Source organism: Sprattus sprattus, assembly GCF_963457725.1.
Source record: "Sprattus sprattus genome assembly, chromosome: 11".
Classification (NCBI taxonomy): Eukaryota; Metazoa; Chordata; class Actinopteri; order Clupeiformes; family Clupeidae; genus Sprattus; species Sprattus sprattus.
The window spans coordinates 3,534,724-3,556,532 of record NC_137909.1 but is presented as its reverse complement, the minus strand read 5'-3'; the positions used below and the strand labels follow the sequence as shown (position 1 = coordinate 3,556,532).

Sequence of the window (21,809 nt, the reverse complement as noted above, 5' to 3'; positions counted from 1 at the left end):
CTTAAAGCAGAAAGTAAACAGATACTCAGGCCATGTATGGAAACGTGAGGCATGAACCTGTACCCCAAACAGTCATACCTCACCTAACTCTTGGCTTGCATTTTCTATATACCAATCACTTATGTACACAAATGTTCTACAATGCTAGTCCATCCTCTAAAATGCAAAATAGCGGTGTAGATTTGTCAGAACTATTTCCAATAACAGTCTTCCCTCAGCATGTTCCTGTTGGTGTTCACCTGAGGCCTCAATGACTCACACAAGCAAAGCTAGAAGGAAGATTATGGCTGTAATCCCCTATATAAGACGGCTTTGGCAGACAATAGGCCTGTATACATGTGTCAATTTAACCCACCCAAATCGCATTTAAGCCGGTAAAAGCTTGTAACTCGCTTATAATTGGCTCATGTAGCTCACGCCTAAATTTAACCCGCTCATTTTTCCGGCGATGTCTGTGCCTTTCGAGAGAGGTGGCCTACGCCGATCGATGAGCTCAAACAAGGCGGGTTAAACAAGGCCGATGTAACATGGGGCTAGTGGTGACAGGGAAGCCACTGATAGGGAGTGTTATGCGCATGCGTGCCTATGTGGCATTAGACCAGCAGGCTGCAGACTGTAAATGTAAATATTAGCAGTAATTAATCAACTGTACTCATATTAAATGTACTACTAACATGCCATTCTCAAATTAAAGCCAGTGACATGAGTATTTTGGTGGAGTTAGCGTAAATACCGACAGTTAGCATACCTAGCTAGGTAGCATTACCATTGGATCTGAATGGCAGTTATGCTAAGCTAGGTGGCTACACCCAGGCAGGCTTTTTTGTCAGCCCGACGAAGGAGCACTTTTTAAGGGACACTTCACTTGACGAGCAGGGGCAATCAGTATCGGCTTTGGAAGCTGCCTGTAAGTGCTATTTTCATATTGTTGTTCAGATATAGACATTATATCATTTAGATTCATATTTAGTGATTGTTAATTACAGTGCCCTCCGCAGTTATTGGCACCCTTAGTGAATGTGACCAAAACAGGATATGAAAAAATATTTGTTTGCTGTTTATCCTCTTGGTCTTTCACTCAAAATATTCACAAAAATCTTACCTTTTCATTGAAATAAAATTATAGATAAAATATTTTATTTTTATTTTCATTATTTAGCGCACCGTTAAAAGACGGGGGAAATTGCCTGCAAGTTACTGCCCACCATGGAGATTCGAGGAAGAAAAAACTAAGGTTCAGCGGAGAGGAGATAGATATATTGGTTTACGTTCGCTCAATCATTGAACCTGATTCAATGGGTTATATTGTTGTTTTGCCCGCCATCACCTACAGCGAGATGTTTAAAAGAACACGATTATAAATAATATGCTATTGGTGGCATTAATGCATAAACTGTCTATTATAACAATATAGGTGTGTACATGGCGAGATTAATACGTTCTGGGACATGGGTTCACTACAATATATCCCCACTGAAACAAATACATTTACCAAGTAGCCAGGCCTCTCCAAAATCACCGTTGCTCAATCATGAATAGATGGCACTATTCCGGAAGATAAAACTGTCATGGACAGACCACTACCACGTAAGAAATGGTCATGTTGGCATCACATATGACCTGGACATTCATTGAATATGTGTGCTTTCTGTTTCGGTAAACGTATTCGTGGATTGAAGGTGGGACTGTTTGCATGTGGGTGCAAGCAATGGTTCCAATTATGTTCGGAAAGTTTGCGATTTAAAAAAAAGTCCTGTTTGATGTCTCTAATTTCAGCTATGGCAGTGGGGAGATGTATTGACCAGCGCACCGTAGCAATGCGTCGAGTACCTGGGTGAATATTTGGCTGAGTGAAGGCTGAGATATACCAACTGCTGATGATATAACTGTTTGAAATGATCCGATGCCAATATTTGTAATGTTGTCCTGAGTTTAAGAACTGATGGAATGGAATGTGATCTCCGGTTGGAGGCTTCGATGTCTCTGATCTGGTTCAGACGTATTGCGTGGCTGGTTAACCTGTACCGTCTAATGATTTGTGGATGCTTGAAAAAGTGTTATACGAGTTGAAAAAATATTTCTGTGCGCTGTCTCTGTCTATAACTTCGCCTTGCTCTTGTAACTGGTGCAACATCAACGTTTTCAGACTCAATGAAAATGTGCTTCCTGGTTAAGACGTGCTTTTAGGAGGCGGAGAATTATCGACAGGCAGTTTTAGTAAATACCACGCAATACATCATTAGGCGCACTTACCTTCTCTCCTCCCATTAAATTGCGCTCCATGCCCACGTTCCACCCAGGTTTCCACCCACGTTTCCGTGCCCTCCCCTGTTCACACCCACAGGCGTTAATATGTGGTGCGCCCCCTTAGTGAATACCGTTTTACGTTTACGACCGCTATTTTACGCCTGAAATGGGCGCAATCCTGTTAGTAAATCAGGTCCTGAGTTCTTTTGTCTTTCCCATCTTGATGAATGACTAAGGGTATTTGGCCTGTGTCACCTCATATTTACACCTCTGTGAAGCAGGAAGCCATGGTTGACCACTTAAGAGTTCTTAATGAAACAGGTGAACTCAAAGAAATAAAAAACATGACTGGTAACATACTTCAGCTAGATTTTACTTATAGGATTTTCAAGGGGTGCCAATAATTGTGGCACCCATGTTTTGGAGAAAAATATTTTATGTAATGTCAAAAAAATAAATTCTTTCAAGAATTTTACTTCGATGAAAAGGTAAGATTTTTGTGAATATTTTGAGGGAAAGACCAAGATGGTAAACAGCAAAGATATTTTTTTTTTATAGCCTGTTTTTTGTCACATTCACTAAGGGTGCCAATAATTGTGGAGGGCACTGTATAGTGATAGCATATTTGTATTTCTAGTTCACATTTAAGTTTAAAATACGTTTCAGTGCTCATGCATTGCATTGCTTGGAAGCTCGGGCATTAATGAATCAACTGTCACATTTGTTGCACTGGTCAGAATTCAGTAAAAGACGGGGCAGTTTTCTACCTTTGTTGAAACACATACACGCGTAGACTCGTTTTCTTTCCGTCTGAGAGTGGTTATTCAAAGACAATTTTAAGAACTATCTACTGATAGAAAGAAGGGAACTTTTAGCCACTACACTGTCTGTGCACGATGCGGATCCACGTTGATGTTGTTAGTAAACAAACAAGGTGAGAGCACATCTCCGTCGTCTTTGCGCAAGCCCAAGGCAAGGTAAGAGGCTTAAATTCCGGTCCATGTATACACTTACCAACAAGAGCCGTTTCCCTTAAAATTGTTCACACCTACTCACGAAGACGATTCCGTGATTTGGGTTAAATTGGGTGGGTTAAATTGACACATGTATCCGGGGCTACTGTACATCTCCACTAGAGGTGTGAGAAGAAAACTAGACATTATATCAAGACAGTGGCACCAAGTATCGTGATACTTGTTTATTTAATATTATGATTTTAAGATATCAATTAGTTGAGAGGCTGGTTGCCAGTGACTACGATGACTCATATTTTGTCCTGTGTACCTGTAGCAATAAGGTCCAACCTCCACGACACGTGGCTTCTCCGTTCCTTCAAGGAATGCTTCAGAGTTGGTGACATTGAAGAAAAAGAACTCCATGAACACAGGGGGTGGAGGATTCTTCCAGCTGTCAAACACCTTACTGCCTTCAGTAAGGGTGATCGCCTTTAAAGAATAAACAAACAGACAAATAAACAAAACAGGCCAGTGGCTGTATCCTCATAGTGCCAAGTCCTTTAATCCAGTGGTTCCCAAAACTTTAATGGCATGTCCCCATTTGACAATGAGAAGACAATTAGATTCAGAGATGTAGAATGAATCTGGAACTTTTATCTTAATGTGGCCTGTTATGCCTAGCAAATATGCCTTGCCTACGTTTTGTAGGCTAATTTCATCTGTAACCAAATGGTCTTACCAGCTAATTTAAAAGCATTTTTCTGGAATTCTTGTTAAATAATTATAATTATAATAAACATGTGTATGTTATATATACAGCCGCAGAAATAATTAAGAGACCACTTCAAAATTATCAGTTTCTCTGGTTTTACTATTTATTGGTATGAGTTAAAGTAAAGTTAACATTTTAGTTTTATTCTATAAACAACTGACGACATTTCTGCCAAATTTCAAATAAAAATATTGTCATTTAGAGCATTTAGGCTATTTGCAGAAAAATGACAATTGGTCAAAATAGCAAAATAAATGTAATGTTTTCAGATCTCGAATAATGCAAATAAAACAAGTTCATATTCATTTTTAAACTACACAATACTTATGCTTTAACTAAGGAAGAGATCAGAAATCAATATTTGGAATTTGAAACATTGCATCTTTTTTGTTATTTTGACCAATTGTCATTTTTCTGCAAATAATGCTCTAATTTTTATTTGAAATTCGGTAGAAATGTTGTCAGTAGTTTGTAGAATGAAACAAATTCTGTGTGTGTGTGTGTGTGTGTGATTTCTAGACTAAAGTGACTCGTCTCATCACCATATGTAAAGGCTACTATGCTACAGGCTACTATGCTCAAAAAATGCCACCAGGAACATGACCTTTGTGGCTTTATAAATGGTTATAAATGGTTTGAAAGCCAATTAATCAATATGTTCAGTACAGTCTTGAACATGTATTGGTAAAAAACACTTGGCGAACTTATAAAGCAGTATCTATCAGTAACTATGTAAGCAGCATTGATCAGTAAGTGTGTGATTATGTGAATGATCGAACAAATCCAAGTGGCCTGCCTCAGTAAGTGGCTTAAAGGACAGTGCTGCAATTGCCATGGCAAAGAAACACTCAGAACTGACCACTTGCAACTCACTTCATAATCTGACACAAACTACTGCACATGTAAATATATAACCTACAAAATACAAATACTGCAACCAAAAATGTATCAGAACTCTAAAACTTGTATACTGAAAATTCCATAATTGTTTAATTCTCATTTACCTCTCTCCCACTGTCAGCTGAATATGTGGCATGGCTTGGGCTCTAAGTTTATAATAGATGTATGCTGGGAATTCTATAGGCCTAGACCTTTCCCCCCACACAGAGAGCCCTTTATTGTTAAAAGAGCAGTTCCTTGGGGCTAAACAGCTTTGCTTCAGGCCTGGAGGATGACCAAAAGTTTGATGGAATGGAATGTGATCTCCGGTTGGAGGCTTCGATGTCTCTGATCTGGTTCAGACGTATTGCGTGGCTGGTTAACCTGTACCGTCTAATGATTTGTGGATGCTTGAAAAAGTGTTATACGAGTTGAAAAAATATTTCTGTGCGCTGTCTCTGTCTATAACTTCGCCTTGCTCTTGTAACTGGTGCAACATCAACGTTTTCAGACTCAATGAAAATGTGCTTCCTGGTTAAGACGTGCTTTTAGGAGGCGGAGAATTATCGACAGGCAGTTTTAGTAAATACCACGCAATACATCATTAGGCGCACTTACCTTCTCTCCTCCCATTAAATTGCGCTCCATGCCCACGTTCCACCCAGGTTTCCACCCACGTTTCCGTGCCCTCCCCTGTTCACACCCACAGGCGTTAATATGTGGTGCGCCCCCTTAGTGAATACCGTTTTACGTTTACGACCGCTATTTTACGCCTGAAATGGGCGCAATCCTGTTAGTAAATCAGGTCCTGAGTTCTTTTGTCTTTCCCATCTTGATGAATGACTAAGGGTATTTGGCCTGTGTCACCTCATATTTACACCTCTGTGAAGCAGGAAGCCATGGTTGACCACTTAAGAGTTCTTAATGAAACAGGTGAACTCAAAGAAATAAAAAACATGACTGGTAACATACTTCAGCTAGATTTTACTTATAGGATTTTCAAGGGGTGCCAATAATTGTGGCACCCATGTTTTGGAGAAAAATATTTTATGTAATGTCAAAAAAATAAATTCTTTCAAGAATTTTACTTCGATGAAAAGGTAAGATTTTTGTGAATATTTTGAGGGAAAGACCAAGATGGTAAACAGCAAAGATATTTTTTTTTTATAGCCTGTTTTTTGTCACATTCACTAAGGGTGCCAATAATTGTGGAGGGCACTGTATAGTGATAGCATATTTGTATTTCTAGTTCACATTTAAGTTTAAAATACGTTTCAGTGCTCATGCATTGCATTGCTTGGAAGCTCGGGCATTAATGAATCAACTGTCACATTTGTTGCACTGGTCAGAATTCAGTAAAAGACGGGGCAGTTTTCTACCTTTGTTGAAACACATACACGCGTAGACTCGTTTTCTTTCCGTCTGAGAGTGGTTATTCAAAGACAATTTTAAGAACTATCTACTGATAGAAAGAAGGGAACTTTTAGCCACTACACTGTCTGTGCACGATGCGGATCCACGTTGATGTTGTTAGTAAACAAACAAGGTGAGAGCACATCTCCGTCGTCTTTGCGCAAGCCCAAGGCAAGGTAAGAGGTATGAGTTAAAGTAAAGTTAACATTTTAGTTTTATTCTATAAACAACTGACGACATTTCTGCCAAATTTCAAATAAAAATATTGTCATTTAGAGCATTTAGGCTATTTGCAGAAAAATGACAATTGGTCAAAATAGCAAAATAAATGTAATGTTTTCAGATCTCGAATAATGCAAATAAAACAAGTTCATATTCATTTTTAAACTACACAATACTTATGCTTTAACTAAGGAAGAGATCAGAAATCAATATTTGGAATTTGAAACATTGCATCTTTTTTGTTATTTTGACCAATTGTCATTTTTCTGCAAATAATGCTCTAATTTTTATTTGAAATTCGGTAGAAATGTTGTCAGTAGTTTGTAGAATGAAACAAATTCTGTGTGTGTGTGTGTGTGTGTGATTTCTAGACTAAAGTGACTCGTCTCATCACCATATGTAAAGGCTACTATGCTACAGGCTACTATGCTCAAAAAATGCCACCAGGAACATGACCTTTGTGGCTTTATAAATGGTTATAAATGGTTTGAAAGCCAATTAATCAATATGTTCAGTACAGTCTTGAACATGTATTGGTAAAAAACACTTGGCGAACTTATAAAGCAGTATCTATCAGTAACTATGTAAGCAGCATTGATCAGTAAGTGTGTGATTATGTGAATGATCGAACAAATCCAAGTGGCATGCCTCAGTAAGTGGCTTAAAGGACAGTGCTGCAATTGCCATGGCAAAGAAACACTCAGAACTGACCACTTGCAACTCACTTCATAATCTGACACAAACTACTGCACATGTAAATATATAACCTACAAAATACAAATACTGCAACCAAAAATGTATCAGAACTCTAAAACTTGTATACTGAAAATTCCATAATTGTTTAATTCTCATTTACCTCTCTCCCACTGTCAGCTGAATATGTGGCATGGCTTGGGCTCTAAGTTTATAATAGATGTATGCTGGGAATTCTATAGGCCTAGACCTTTCCCCCCACACAGAGAGCCCTTTATTGTTAAAAGAGCAGTTCCTTGGGGCTAAACAGCTTTGCTTCAGGCCTGGAGGATGACCAAAAGTTTAAATAAATCCTAAAAAGCTTCTAAGTAGAACCAAAAAGATATTTTTCAACAAAAAAGAACTGCCTTAACACATGACACCTGGACAGGGGATGACTGAGACCATAGGGGGGGCTATAGAAAACAAACATACATAACAGTAGGCTGGTACATTTTATAGCCTTCTCACCTTATGTGTCAACAGCCCGAGGCTGGCATCTAATCTTCAATGCTAACCCTAAGGCAGTGCATGTGTTCATTGAGAGATTGGCCAGCAAGATCATACAGTGGGTACGGAAAGTATTCAGACCCCTTTACATATTTCACTCTTTGTTTCATTACAGCCATTTGCTAAAATCGAAAAGGTTCATTTTTTTTCCGCATTAATGTACACTCAGCAACCCATCTTGACAGAAAAAAACTGAAATGTAGACATTTTTGCAAATTTATACAAAAAGAAAAACTGAAATATCACATGGTCATAAGTATTCAGACCCTTTGCTGTGACACTCATATTTAACCCACATGCTGTCCATTTCTTCTGATACTCCTTGAGATGATTCTTCTCCTTCAATTGAGTCCAGCTGTGTATAATTAAACTGATTGGACTTCTTTAGGAAAAGCACACACCTGTCTTTATAAGACCTTACAGCTCACAGTGCATGTCAGTACAAATGAGAATCATGAGGTCGAAGGAACTGCCCGAGGAGCTCAGAGACAGAATTGTGGCAAGGCACAGATCTGGCCAAGGTTACAAAAGAATTTCTGCAGCACTCAAGGTTCCTAAGAGCACAGTGGCCTCCATAATCCTTAAATGGAAGAAGTATGGGATGACCAGAACTCTTCCTAGACCTGGCCGTCCAGCCAAACTGAGCAATCGTGGGAGAAGAGCCTTGGTGAGAGAGGTAAAGAAGAACCCAAAGATCACTGTGGCTGAGCTCCAGAGATGCAGTAGGGAGATGGGAGAAAGTTCCACAAAGTCAACTATCACTGCAGCCCTCCACCAGTCGGGGCTTTATGGCAGAGTGGCCCGACGGAAGCCTCTCCTCAGTGCAAGACATATGAAAGCCCGCATAGAGTTTGCCAAAAAACACATGGAGGACTCCCAAACTATGAGAAATAAGATTTTCTGGTCTGATGAGACCAAGATTGAACTTTTTGGCGTTAATTCTAAGCGGTATGTGTGGAGAAAACCTGGCACTGCTCATCACCTGCCCAATACTATCCCAACAGTGAAACATGGTGGTGGCAGCATCATGCTATGGGGTTGTTTTTCAGCTGCAGGGACAGGACCACTGGTTGCAATTGAAGGAAAGATGAATGCGGCCAAGTACATAGAAATCCTGGAAGAAAACCTCCACCAGAGTGCTCAGGACCTCAGACTGGGCCGAAGGTTCACCTTCCAACAAGACAATGACCCGAAGCACACAGCTAAAATAACAAAGGAGTGGCTTCAGAACAAGTCTGTGACCATTCTTGACTGGCCCAGCCAGAGCCCTGACCTAAACCCAATTGAGCATCTCTGGAGAGACCTGAAAATGGCTGTCCACCAACGTTCACCATCCAACCGGACAGAACTGGAGAGGATCTGCAAGGAAGAATGGCAGAGGATCCCCAAATCCAGGTGTGAGAAACTTGTTGCATCATTCCCAAGAAGACTCATGGCTGTACTAGCTCAAAAGGGTGCTTCTACTGAATACTGAGCAAAGGGTCTGAATACTTATGACCATGTGATATTTCAGTTTTTCTTTTTTAATAAATTTGCAAAAATGTCTACATTTCAGTTTTTTTTCTGTCAAGATGGGTTGCTGAGTGTACATTAATGCGGAAAAAAAATTAACCTTTTCGATTTTAGCAAATGGCTGTAATGAAACAAAGAGTGAAAAATGTAAAGGGGTCTGAATACTTTCCGTACCCACTGTATCTGTTTGCTCCAGGCCTGCTCCTAATGATTATAAAATGACTGATTCCAGTTAAGTGTGTACCTCAATAACATAGCTGTGAACTTCAGTTTGGCACAAACAAACATAGCTTATTTTAAGGGCAGGTGGACTGTACTGTATTCAACAGTGTGGTCCAAAATCCAAAGTTTACAAACTTGGGGGGGGGGGACCTGGCACACAATTAATCAAATACAAAGTAGGCTAACCAAACATTGCAAAAGCTAACATCATTTCAGCAGATAATGACCAAATAGAGTGGACTTCTTGCAGTGGCATGCACACGTATTCAGCACATGAATGGATGGATGAAGAGATGAGTTTTAACATTAAACCCGATTTAGTGATGGACTGGTGAAGTGAAGTGACCGGTCCAACTGATGAAAATTCAAACCCCAGTTTACCTCAGACTCAAGAGTTGTATACTGTAAGTGTATTTATTCAACAACAACTGTCGGGCTCACTTACAGCTGAGAGTGAAGCAATTTCACAAACATAGCAAAGGGTGAAATACGTTAAGATTGATCTAACTCTGACGCCATTATTATACATGTCAGCAGAAATAGACACACATGAACTAAGGGCTCTCTGTGCCATTCCGGCTGCTTTCTGTCACACCAATGCCTTCAGTAAAAGATGGCTGGACAGGCACAGAGTGGTGGCACACAAGTGGTGCCAGCACTTAAAAATCTAAGTTACACAGAGGAACACAGAAAAGCCATGTTCCCACACACAAGCACATTATTCATACAAAGGCATTCATTAATAGAAGCCAATGATTAATACATTCTTTGATCATGAACAGTGTTTCACAATTTTATCTGTGCAATTCAGAGGTGTGCCCTTGACTCTTGAAGTGAGTAAGGCTGCCATGAGTTCACATCGATCACAGGGGCAGCTCACTGGGCTACTGGGCAATAGGCACTGTGAAACTGGGCTAAAGACCAAACGTTGTGCCACACAGTGCACTATGTGACTGAGTTTTGACTGAATACTGTGAACAAGTTGTGCTACAATTAATATGCTGTCTTCATATTCACTGTCATAGATTATGCACTGACAATAATGCTCTTTGCCACATCGTTCACAGTTATACTGCACTGCAGTTAAGAGGTTCCTGGAAGATGCCTATGACGCTGCTGTTTCTGTCATGCCACGCTTTCTGATAAAACACATTTTGACCAAATGAAAGTGAAAGAAAGTGAAAGTCCTCTCTATGGCAGAGGTGGTGTAGACACACACACTCTGAAATTAACCTCTGCATTTAACCCATCCAGGGAAGTGACACACACACACACACACACAGTGAAGTGAAGTAACACTAACCCGGAGCAGTGGGCTGCCATTGGCGGCGCCCGGGGAGCAGTGATAGGGGTTAGGTGCCTTGCTCAAGGGCACTTCAGCTGTGGATGTGGGCATGGGAGAGCAGTGGTCTACCACTTCCCCCGCCCACATTTTTCCTACTGGTCGGGGATCGAACCGGCCACCCTTCGGTTTCCGGCCTGAAACCCTAACCAGTAGGCTGCCCCTATGCAAAAATGCATGCATTACATAGTTGTACCTTATTACATTACATACTGTATTAGAGAATGGGATGTGATTGGTTTAAACATTTATTGTGTTCCACTTTGAATTCAAAGTCATTCATTTTCAGAATTTATAGCCCCGAGAATTTGAGTGATCTTACTTGCAAAACGACTTCCAAAATAACTACTACTTAAAGTAACAGTACGCAACAATTTTCCACTTTTTAAGGAGTGCTTTTGCTTTTATAGACAACTAGCACTGGTATCATCTTCAAAGCCAAAGTCAAAGTCAAAGTGTTTACTGTTGCATGCACCAAATTGCTTCAGCTTAGCAAAATTCTTAGGACTTGGCCAGCATCATCATCATCTTCCAATGAGCTCTGATGGTATATGGTCATATGAAGGACACACAAACACAATTTCGTACACTTAGCAAATTCAGCTTCAGCTTTGACAGGAAGCAATATCTTCCTTCAGCCACTTTCACCTCCACCAATTCCATATTTGGTGAACTTTGACCTGCAGGCCAGGGAACTTAGCTGAACAGGTTTTTGAATAAGGCACTCATATACTGTATGCAGGGTGACTGAGAGTTGAGGGGGGAAAAGGAGGGTAAGAACTAACTTGGTAGAGTACCGTTACCATCACACCTTGCATACATACTAAAACACCCAGGCATTCACACAAATAAGCATGCTCTCAGGGTTCTTAAATGTCACAGCAGCATTACTCTATATACCCGTATTGTCCTTAGATCATATGACATCACACCCCACCATTCCGTGGGAGAAAATAGGTTGTTTTAGTTTGCTTCTTCCATGTTATAGGCTAATCTCGGAAGGGAAGTTTGCCCAAACATTTATGTTTTCTCTGTTCTCTCATTTCCTAAATGAGAAAGTAAACAGAGCCATAAAAAGACTGTAATGACAAAGAGGGCACAAAGAAATCACTGGCACCTGTGTCGTGTTATTTTCCCAAACCCCAAACTAATTCTTTGAGAACTCTCTGACCCTCTCATGACCAGGTTGGCAGAGTTCAGCTAAAAGGAAGGTGGCACAAAAGCTGTTGCGCCACCTCAAATGAACTTCAATACAAAATGAAAATGTTAGTCTGGGGTTAACATGGGAGACTACATGCCTGATGGTATAGCAAAGAAAAGGGCAGGGTTATCATAAGTGGTTAGTTTTATTCGTCACAAAGATGGAAGATTGATTTATAATGGGATTTAAAAACTGCCCATCCTGCTTGGTCGTGTAAGATGCAACGGTGAAATAAAAATGCAACATTGTGTGAAACAGACGTGAACAGAAGCATTGACGATTACACACAAGATGGAATAAAAACCATTTTCCTCCATTGGGACACTTCAATGCAAGCAACTCTCTCCCAGAATATTACAAAGCAAAATAAGCTGCATATATATACAACCTTGTTGCGTTGACAGTATCAAATTGACGGAACATTTCAGTCCATAGTTTTAGTCTCTTACAGCAGGGGTCTTCAACAGGGGGTCCGCGGAGGTACTGCAGGGGGGTTGCGAAATCTTTGGTTGATAAGACAATTTTTTGTAATATTTTAAAAAAATAAATAAATAAATAAATCAACCAATTTTTTTCCCCACAAATTTAAATGTCTTCTGAATCAGAATTGTATTTATTCCCTTTAAATTTACATAAACATAAATCCAACATATTGTAGCGAACGTATAAATTGATCGAGAAGACGTTATCTTTCAGTCCAATCGACACATTCAGCTACCCACAGGAGCTCTCTCAAGCTGGGCACCGGTTCACTCACAGCACCTTTCATGCAAATACCACAGCACAGGCACTAGCCAATCAAATCGCGTTTCTGCTCAAGTCTAAAGAGCGCGAAGATCAAAAATAAAAGATGGCGGACCAAACTCCATAGCTGGTCTTGTTTGTACCTATAAATTGTTAGTTTGACATTTTTTTGCTTAGATTTAAAAAAAATAAATAAAGAGAAATAGATACTGTACAAGGTCAAAAAACTTTAATTGTAACTGAAAAATAAGTCTGAGAGGATTTGCGTGGTGTATGAGCCACCTAGCTCATGTTAGCATGCTACTACCTACAATCTTAACATCTTGCCAGCGTTGTGATTGGTTTGTTGACCTGTCAATCTCACTATAACATCTATGTTGTCAACACAACTTCATGCACCAGACTCCTCCTCCGTCATCTGTTGGATCGTGTCAGTCAGGAGTTATTGAAAAGAAGATACATCTCACTAATGTGTGAGGATGTGTGCCATCGACAGATGCTTGAGGATTCACTGTCCCTTTTTTACGTACGATGAAATAAAAACATACAGTATATCTGTGAATTATTTTAATAAGTTGTTATTAATTGTTAGCTCAGAGTTGTTTGCAAGATGTATGTTTATAAATGGCAGTGGCCCGGCCACCCTGTACCTTTCATGTTGTTAAATGTTAAAACTAAATTCAATGATAAAAAATGTTAAGTTAAACTAGTTCAAAAATGTTAGGCTCAATTCAATGTTAAAAAATTTAAATGTTAATGAATATATTAACCTTTGTATTATTTGAATAGCTTAGTATTGACAATAACAGGGTAGCTATGTTTATTTGGCACCATTATAAACAAAATGTTATGCAATTTATATAGTAGGGGGTCCCTGCTCATCTCGCCATCAGTTTGGGGGTCCCTGGCCTGAAAAACGTTGAAGACCCCTGTCTTACAGTATGAGTCCTATGCAATAGTCATTGAGCATCAATATGGTTTTAACTTCAGCACAAGGATGCATGGAGACAAAACAATAATGACTATCCTTACTGTACTGAAAGGGATATTCAAGGCTTAAAAACTTAGCGTTATCGCATCATTGGGACCCCACCACAAACGACCGATCAAACGACCGATCAAGTAACAGAAATCTGCTTAGCACGTATTGCACGGGCAATACACCCAGTGTGAATACACAAAATCAATAGAACTAGACCAGACAATAGTTATTCATGATAAAAACTAGACCAGACCAGACCAGACCAGATACATTCATGAAAAGGAATAGAACTTAACCAGAAAGTGGATATTTAGTTTTATGAAAGCAATAGAACCATCTCTAAACTATGTGGCGAGAGCAGGTATAGAGTTTCATACACAGGCGTATCTCAAGAAAGTAGTTACACGGATACAATGCAAAATGCTAAAATACAACTATTTATCTCTACCATTTATCTACCGAAGACAAACTGGGTATATATCAAGCCACTCCTAGCTAATCAGCAGACTAATTGATGTTTAGGACGGCTAAAAGACCGTGGTAAAGTTGGTTGGAAGTTGGATATTCAACAGACATTCGGACACCCGTATGTTTAGGGACCATCAACAAATTACACATTTAAAATTTCAAAAGTCAATAGCTTTTCAACAACATGAACTAAAAACATAAAAATTATGTTGAACTGTTCAAAATGTATGCATACATATTGCACAGCCTTTATTTTGCATAACAATGCTGTGCAACATGTATACATAGTCAATGAACACTCTGAAACTAGTTTGAGGATGATTAGTCACATGACCAAAAAGCTAGTCAAGTTTCAAACTTTCAAAAATTCACTAAAAATAGTGTGAACTGAAAATGAAAAAACTAAAGGCTGTGCAACATGTATACATAGTCAATGAACACTCTGAAATAGATTTGAGGATGATAAGTCACATGACAAAAAAGCTATTGAAGATTCAGACTTTCATAAATTTACTGAAAATAGTGTGAAGTGAAAATGAAAAAACTAAAGCCTGTGCAACATGTATGCATAGTCAGTGAACACTCTGAAATAGATTTGAGGATGGTAAGTCACATGACCAAAAATCTATTGAAGATTCAGACTTTCATAAATTCACTGAAAATAGTGTGAGGTGAAAATGAAAAAACTAAAGGCTGTGCAACATGTATGCATAGTCAGTGAACACTCTGAAACTAATTTGAGGATGATAAGTCACATGACCAAAAAGCTATTGAAGATTCAGACTTTCATAAATTCACTGAAAATAGTGTGAAGTGAAAATAAAAAAACTAAAGGCTGTGCAACATGTATACATAGTCAGTGAACACTCTGAAACTAATTTGAGGATGATAAGTCACATGACCAAAAAGCTATTGAAGTTTCAGACTTTCATAAATTTACTGAAAATAGTGTGAAGTGAAAATGAAAAAACTTAAGGCTGTGCAACATGTATACATAGTCAATGAACACTCTGAAACTAATTTGAGGATGATAAGTCACATGACCAAAAAGCTATTGAAGTTTCAGACTTTCATAAATTTACTGAAAATAGTGTGAAGTGAAAATGAAAAAACTAAAGGCTGTGCAATGTGTATGCATACATTTGAAACAGTTAAACATAATTTTTATGTTTTTAGTTAATGTTGTTTAAAAGCTATTGACTTTTGAAATTTTAAATGTGTAATTTGTTGATGGTCCCTAATCATACGGGTGTCCGAATGTCTGTTGAATATCCAACTTTCAACCAACTTTACCACGGTGGCTAAAAGACAACCCTCGTGATCAAAGCATAACAGTTCGCGAGTAACATTAACACAGTATGACAACAAGGATGACCAACTGGTTCATTTCAAACTTTCTTAATCCTATTGAAAATACGACCAAATAAATCAACAAGCGAGGTAACGTGGCTATAAACGTTTGTGTTAAGATGACTATCATTTAACATACATTGGGTCCAACCTGTTGTTCAGTCTGCACAGTGCACACACATCATACGTTTAAGAATATTTAAGTCAACTTACCCCCTTCAGTTGCTTGGTTATTAATCGTGGAAACACATCTGCGACCATCAGAGCAATACCAACAATTAATAAATGAGCAGCAATAATTCCGGTCGCATAGATGCCACAAGACTTTCGCGTCATGGTGATAAGAACAGTTATTGCACTGACTATCGCACGCTCTCAGACAAGCCCCAGTTAACGGCGTCTCACAAGCTATGCTTACAACGTCTCCCGCAAGAAGTGAATAACGTTATTAGCTCTATATGTTTGCTTTGGTGTTGAAATGATGGTGGGAAAGGGGAGCAAATAGTTACACCACGGATCTGGAATAACTCAAGCTCAAGTCCACGTTGAACTGTAACAGTGATTTAAGTGAGTAAACAAATTCGCCTGCCGAATGCTTTGGCGCCAGAATCAACCAAAAACTATCCTCTCTGTCTAACTTCAGTAGCTCCTCTTTACTGAAATACAGTTAGCAAACACAACCGTTTTGTTCATTTACAGACTGTGGGCGTGAAAAACAATGCGACATGCCTATGAGTGTCTTTAGTGGGCTTCGAAGGTCATATTTTCAATCGTGTGAAAGTCAGACTTTGATTGGACGGGACGGCAACTTGGTCCCTACCCCCTGAGCCCTGTAAACGCGTACATTCAGTCAATCATCTCTTCAGCCTACAACTTTTTTTGCTAGCGTTGTTCACAGTCAATATTCAAGTGTAAGTAATTTTACAATTGAATTTAGCTAATTTTAGCCATGGATATTGTTTTATATAGGCTTCTGTAAGGAGAAATGAATGGTCCTCTAACAGGTGTGCTGTTAAACAAGACCGTACAAGGGGGATACACAGGGGCTCATGCGGTTACGCAGCGTTAGAACCCGAACAGTCACCGGGCATAGTAACCGCATATTTCATTAAAATGTAATGTCATAGTAAATCATTTAAAACTAAATTTAGAAATAATTAGAAACAAATCCCTGCCTAAGGGCACTCGTGCCTAAATGGCATGTGCTTCAGCACCTGCTGGGGGTCTATCTGAGCACGTGCCTGCTGTTAAAGTCAAGTGCCAGTGATTCAGTAGCTTGGTTAGAAAAACAGCAAAATACAACCATAAATTAATACCTTAAGCCTACCTTCTGTTTTGGTGAAACAAAATGAAGATCAAAACATCACTCCCCTCCACCCACATGCTTTAACAAAAATAACTGAATTATAATAATAATAATATAATAATAGGCTGCAATGTATAATGTGAAATATATTGTTTGTATTAGGCCTATATTGAAAAATAGTTCAGATTAGCTCTGTATTGATAGATTCGCCACTTTGAAATTTGACTTCCTGAGAACATTTCTGCATGTCAGCATTCTAGATAAGAATAGACTCTTCTGCTTCTCTGTATGCTTATTAATGCACTGCAGGTCTGCATGAAAACACACGGGGCCGAGACAGTGCAGATAAGGTTACATCAAAATACCAGCTATTAGAGTAATTTATCGGCAAAAAAAAGAAAAGATTAGTCAGTGGTCTTACAACGGGTTTTCAATGTAAGCAGGGTTTTAGGGACACGAGCAAGAAAGAACGGTAGACATATTTGTCCTGAAATATTCATGTTTTTACCAAAAAAGTACCTGTTCAAAGCAACAAGTTGACTTGGTGTGAGGTTGGATAGAACAAGAACAGTCCATACAGAACAGTCCATACAAGTTGACTCTTGAGGAAGGCTATTTGAATGATAAGCAATGTTTCACTCCGTCTACACTAATGTCTCTGTCTTGGTCCGTTTATTTTTAGCATGTAAGGCGCACCATCAAGGACATTCTCAAAATATGACTGATAAAAGTTTTCCTATCCCTCTCATCGGTTCCTAAATATGACTGATAGAAGTGTTCCTATCCCTCTCATCTGGTATACTGATATCCAAAATATGCAACTTGCATCCTTATCTTAATGATTCCCTTATTTGGACCTCTTTGAAACTCCCCTTTCTTCTCTGATGGAAGTAAACATTCTTGAATAAAGTCACTGGACTGTAGAGGACTGAAAGAGGAAAAAGATTACTTTTTATATGTCTTTGATTCTAGACACTTAGAAAATGTGACATTAGGATTGAATACAATTCAGAACAGAATTTCAACTCTCACCCATCTGCCTAATGCATTTATAGTTTGTGCAAACAGTAAAGAAGAATGAAGGAACATTTGTTGTTGGTAATTAATAGAGACTTTGGTCAGTACTTTATCTAAACCCCCTCTTGGAGAAAGAAGAGATCTCAGTTAAAAAGAAGACTCAAAATGATCTGTTTAGCTAATTCTTAGTAAACTGATTTTCACTTTCCTCAACAGTTACATTGTGTTGTTTACATTAAATGGCAATGTATTAACAAGTTCTTAAGTCTGTGTGTGTCAGTAAGAATCTGTAAACACTGAGAGCCTATGCACAGGTGTTGTCACAGAACAATTCAAGTCATTTAGCAGAAAGAACGGGTATACAACTGTTTATGCTAAATGTAAGCCTTCATAACCTAAACCCATATCATATCCACCTCCTACACTTCCCCAGTGAACCCTACTGATTTGTTCTGCATTCCTTGCACATCTGTGTAGTGTATAGCCCCCTAAGCATGAGTGAGGGGTATCTCTGTGAGCCTTGAGCTTTAGGGTGTCTGAGCCATCATCCTGGAATCTTCTTTGAGTCCAAGTAATCCACAGCCCCAAATATACTGCAGATAGATACAGTAAGATGACAGAATATTTTTGAGGTCACAGTTGTTTAAACCTCTGTTTAAGTTTCAGTTTTCCCATCAGTGTAAATCAGGGTGTGGACACTGTATGCCATTTCCAATGTTCATGAGAAGTATTAGTCATAGATATGACAATGACAGCTATGATGATGAAGCAGACCATACAGCTATCATTAAAACCAACCCATTAAGTGCAGTTGGCTAGTGTATGTTGAGCTGAAAAAAAAAATGACTGGAGAACAGCAACATGCAGATAGTGGAATCTCAGTATCACTGTCCTTTTAAATATGGAGAGCAAACACATGTCTACACACACCCCAAGATTCACATCTGTTCGTCCAAAGCTAGGTACTTGTATTACCCTGCGGGAACCAGAACAATATCTTGGAGAGCAACAATTTGAAACACGTCACATATTATCTATAGTGATTTAGCGCCCCCCACTGGTTTCATTTCTCAGATACCGATTTTTTTACCCACAATAAGCCCTGCCACTGTTTATCTACCCTCAAGCCCGCAGATGCGTAAGGACAGGGAGTAATGAGTCCCACATTTGTGTTTAGAAAACACCTAAAAACACAGAATTTCCATTCACTGCGTTGGATTTGGCTTGTTGCCAAGAGAGTATCACAGGTCAGGATGTTTTTTTCTTGCGCAGAAATCCGTCAATCTTTGTCAGCACAGCAATAAGGCTTTTCATCATGTCATGTCAAGTTGCGATAATAGTGGTATTATTTAACATTTGTTTTAATAAGTCAAATGTATTTATGTAGCATATTTAAAAATAACTCATGTTAACCAAAGTGCTGCGCAATCAGATTAGCCAATCACAATAAAATAATCAATATAAATAAACAATATGAAACGATCAACAATTAAGAAATTGTCATTTAACTTTTCTTAGACAAAGTAAAACAAAAACAGAAACAATTGGCAACTCAACTCAACTGAAATGGCAACAACACTGAAACGTGTTCACTCCAGTCCAAAGACATCGAAAGACATTGTTTATTTATGGCCAAACGGGGTTAGAGGGGAAAGGCTAATATATCTGCTTGTACTTTAGCGAAAGTAGAAAGTAAAGTAATCCCATAGTGGTCCATGCCGATTGGTTAAAGGCTAGTCCAACGGTTTCTAAATGAACCTAAAGTCTACGGCCATTAGGGTGCAATGACAAGAATGGTGCGTGACCAGACCCTATCTATTCATCAAGTTAATTTGGGTCTGGTTATACGAGGCTAAGAAGAAGCCATCAGAGACGTGGAATCACCCTGGTTGCCCCCCCCCCCCCCCCCAGCAGATGAGGTGGCCTTTGCTCGCCTACGCCAGGTGCTCAGTGCCCTTATCAGAAGATAATCAGCTCTAATATAAAGACAGTTTGCCTCTCTCACTTTCCCCATTGTCGAACACACAACGTCTCTTCCCAGCTCCTCCGCAAACATGATGACCACTGATCAGAGGGTGATTGCCCTCAGTGTGCTGCTGACCCTGATCTGTGCTTGTCAGGTAAGACAGAAGTCAACATGCTTGATTTTTTAATCCCAAAGACCATTAAACCCTTCAAAATCAACACGGTGCAGGTTGTAGAGGCCTGTTGTTTTTCACAATATTATTCATGTTCTGTTGATGTCACGCTCTGGATTATTTTGCACATAAGGTAACAGTCTTGAGGTCTCTATACATCTGGTTGCAAGACTGCAATAACTGATAGGACATGTGGGGTTTTGCTTTGCCTTGTTGCTCTTCATGCTATTTAGAGTAGGTTTGTGTTGGTGTTGAACTGTGCAACCTAAACACACGGTATACGGGTCTGTGTATCTGGCAGGTGAAGTCCGCTCCGGTGCCTGAGGTCTGGGCCACTGGCCTGATCCACCGAGCCAAGCGATCCCTGCTCTGGCGCTGGAACATGCTTAAACCTGTCGGAGCCAGCTGCAGGGAGCATTCAGAGTGTGGAACCAAATACTGCAGGTGATTACATGACATTTACATTTACAGTTAGTCATTTAGCAGACACTTCTATCCAAAGTGACGTACAAAGGAGAGAACAATCAAGCTACGAGCAATAGAGACCTAGTGTAGCAATAAATACTACTTTATGTATGAAATAAAAAGTGCTGGAATGTAACTACTGTAAGTGCGAGTTCATTACTAGTTAGAGGAGATAACATAAGAGAAAGGATAAGGAGAGGTTGAAGAAGGAAGAGGAAGGGAGACAAAGTTCAAGTTAGGAAAGGAGGAGCTCTCTGAAGAATTTGGTCAAGAGCTTCTACCACCAACATTCAGCTTGTTCTGGCCTCATAATCTCTTCCTCCTCCTTGGGTGCATTTCACAGGTTAGCACAATTAACATGTACATGTGCAAGTCAAGGAGCTATCAGCTTTATGTTTAGACAGGGTTGTAAGGTTGTAAGATATGGCAGGCTGTAAAGTGCATAATCAATTCCTGTTTACACTATATGAAAATCTATGTATGCTTTCTTACCTTACATTTACTTATATTACTTAGATGTAACTGCTGGTGTGACAGTTATTCATTGAGTTCACTTGCTCACGTCTGTCTGCTCTATTTTATCTTTGAAGGAAGCATACGTGCACATTTCGTAGCTATTCCAGTTGAATGTTTGGATTTCATGTCAAACTGGACGCAAACCACACTGGGCTTTTGAAGTTTGCCACAATTACAATACCAATGGAGCAGAGGACCCCCCCCCCTTTAGATTCACATGTAGCTGCCTGACTGAGACCACGGCAGTAAATCCCATCCATAAGTCGACACAATACTGTTCCTGTGACCACGGCAGTAAAACCCTACTATGAGTCGACACAATGCTGTTCCTGAAACCACGGCAGTAAAACCCTACCATGAGTAGACACAATGCTGTTCCTGTGACCACGGCAGTAAATCCCTACCATGAGTCGACACAATGCTGTTCCTGAAACCACGGCAGTAAAACCCTACCATGAGTCGACACAATGCTGTTCCTGAGACCATTTTTTTGTGTTACTCTAACTAAACATGGCATTTTATGCTATCATACTGGCTTGGAATATGGTATTGGGAATATGAGGCAGTTTTGATGGTTTTAGGGTACCTTAGATACCTCAAAAGGGTTCACCAGTGAGACACTGACCACATTTAACTTATGTGAAGAAGTGTTAATTATTGTCTTTTAAATTACAGATGTAATCAACTGGCAACTTTGTTGTAAGAATCAGGCCTTTCAGTGTAGGTATGGACATGCACACACTTCTTATGTGCCAGGACATTTTGAAGTACTAAATACATTTGTGAGAATTCAAAACATTCGAAGCACATTTGGT

The 21,809-nt window shown here is 39.4% G+C and overlaps 2 protein-coding genes across 2 annotated transcripts in view; one reads left to right on the top strand and one right to left on the bottom strand.

The window, feature by feature from the left end:
• Positions 1 to 16,325, bottom strand: part of scarb2b (scavenger receptor class B, member 2b) — a 30,502-nt gene extending 14,177 nt beyond the window's left edge. The window contains exons 1-2 of the mRNA XM_080848159.1: positions 15,766 to 16,325; positions 3,532 to 3,692 (exon numbers count right to left, since the gene is read on the bottom strand). Of these exons, the coding sequence (XP_080704285.1) occupies positions 3,532 to 3,692; positions 15,766 to 15,888 (284 nt within the window). The 5' untranslated portion in view covers positions 15,889 to 16,325. The remainder of the gene's footprint in view (positions 1 to 3,531; positions 3,693 to 15,765) is intronic.
• Positions 16,326 to 19,929: 3,604 nt separating this feature from the next.
• Positions 19,930 to 21,809, top strand: LOC308371998 (liver-expressed antimicrobial peptide 2; the record flags this gene model as incomplete). The annotated part of the gene is made up of 3 exons (XM_080847088.1): positions 19,930 to 19,995; positions 20,315 to 20,457; positions 21,069 to 21,809. The coding sequence occupies 3 exons, from the start codon at positions 19,930 to 19,932 to the stop codon at positions 21,103 to 21,105; spliced, it is 246 nt and encodes an 81-aa protein (XP_080703214.1). The 3' UTR covers positions 21,106 to 21,809.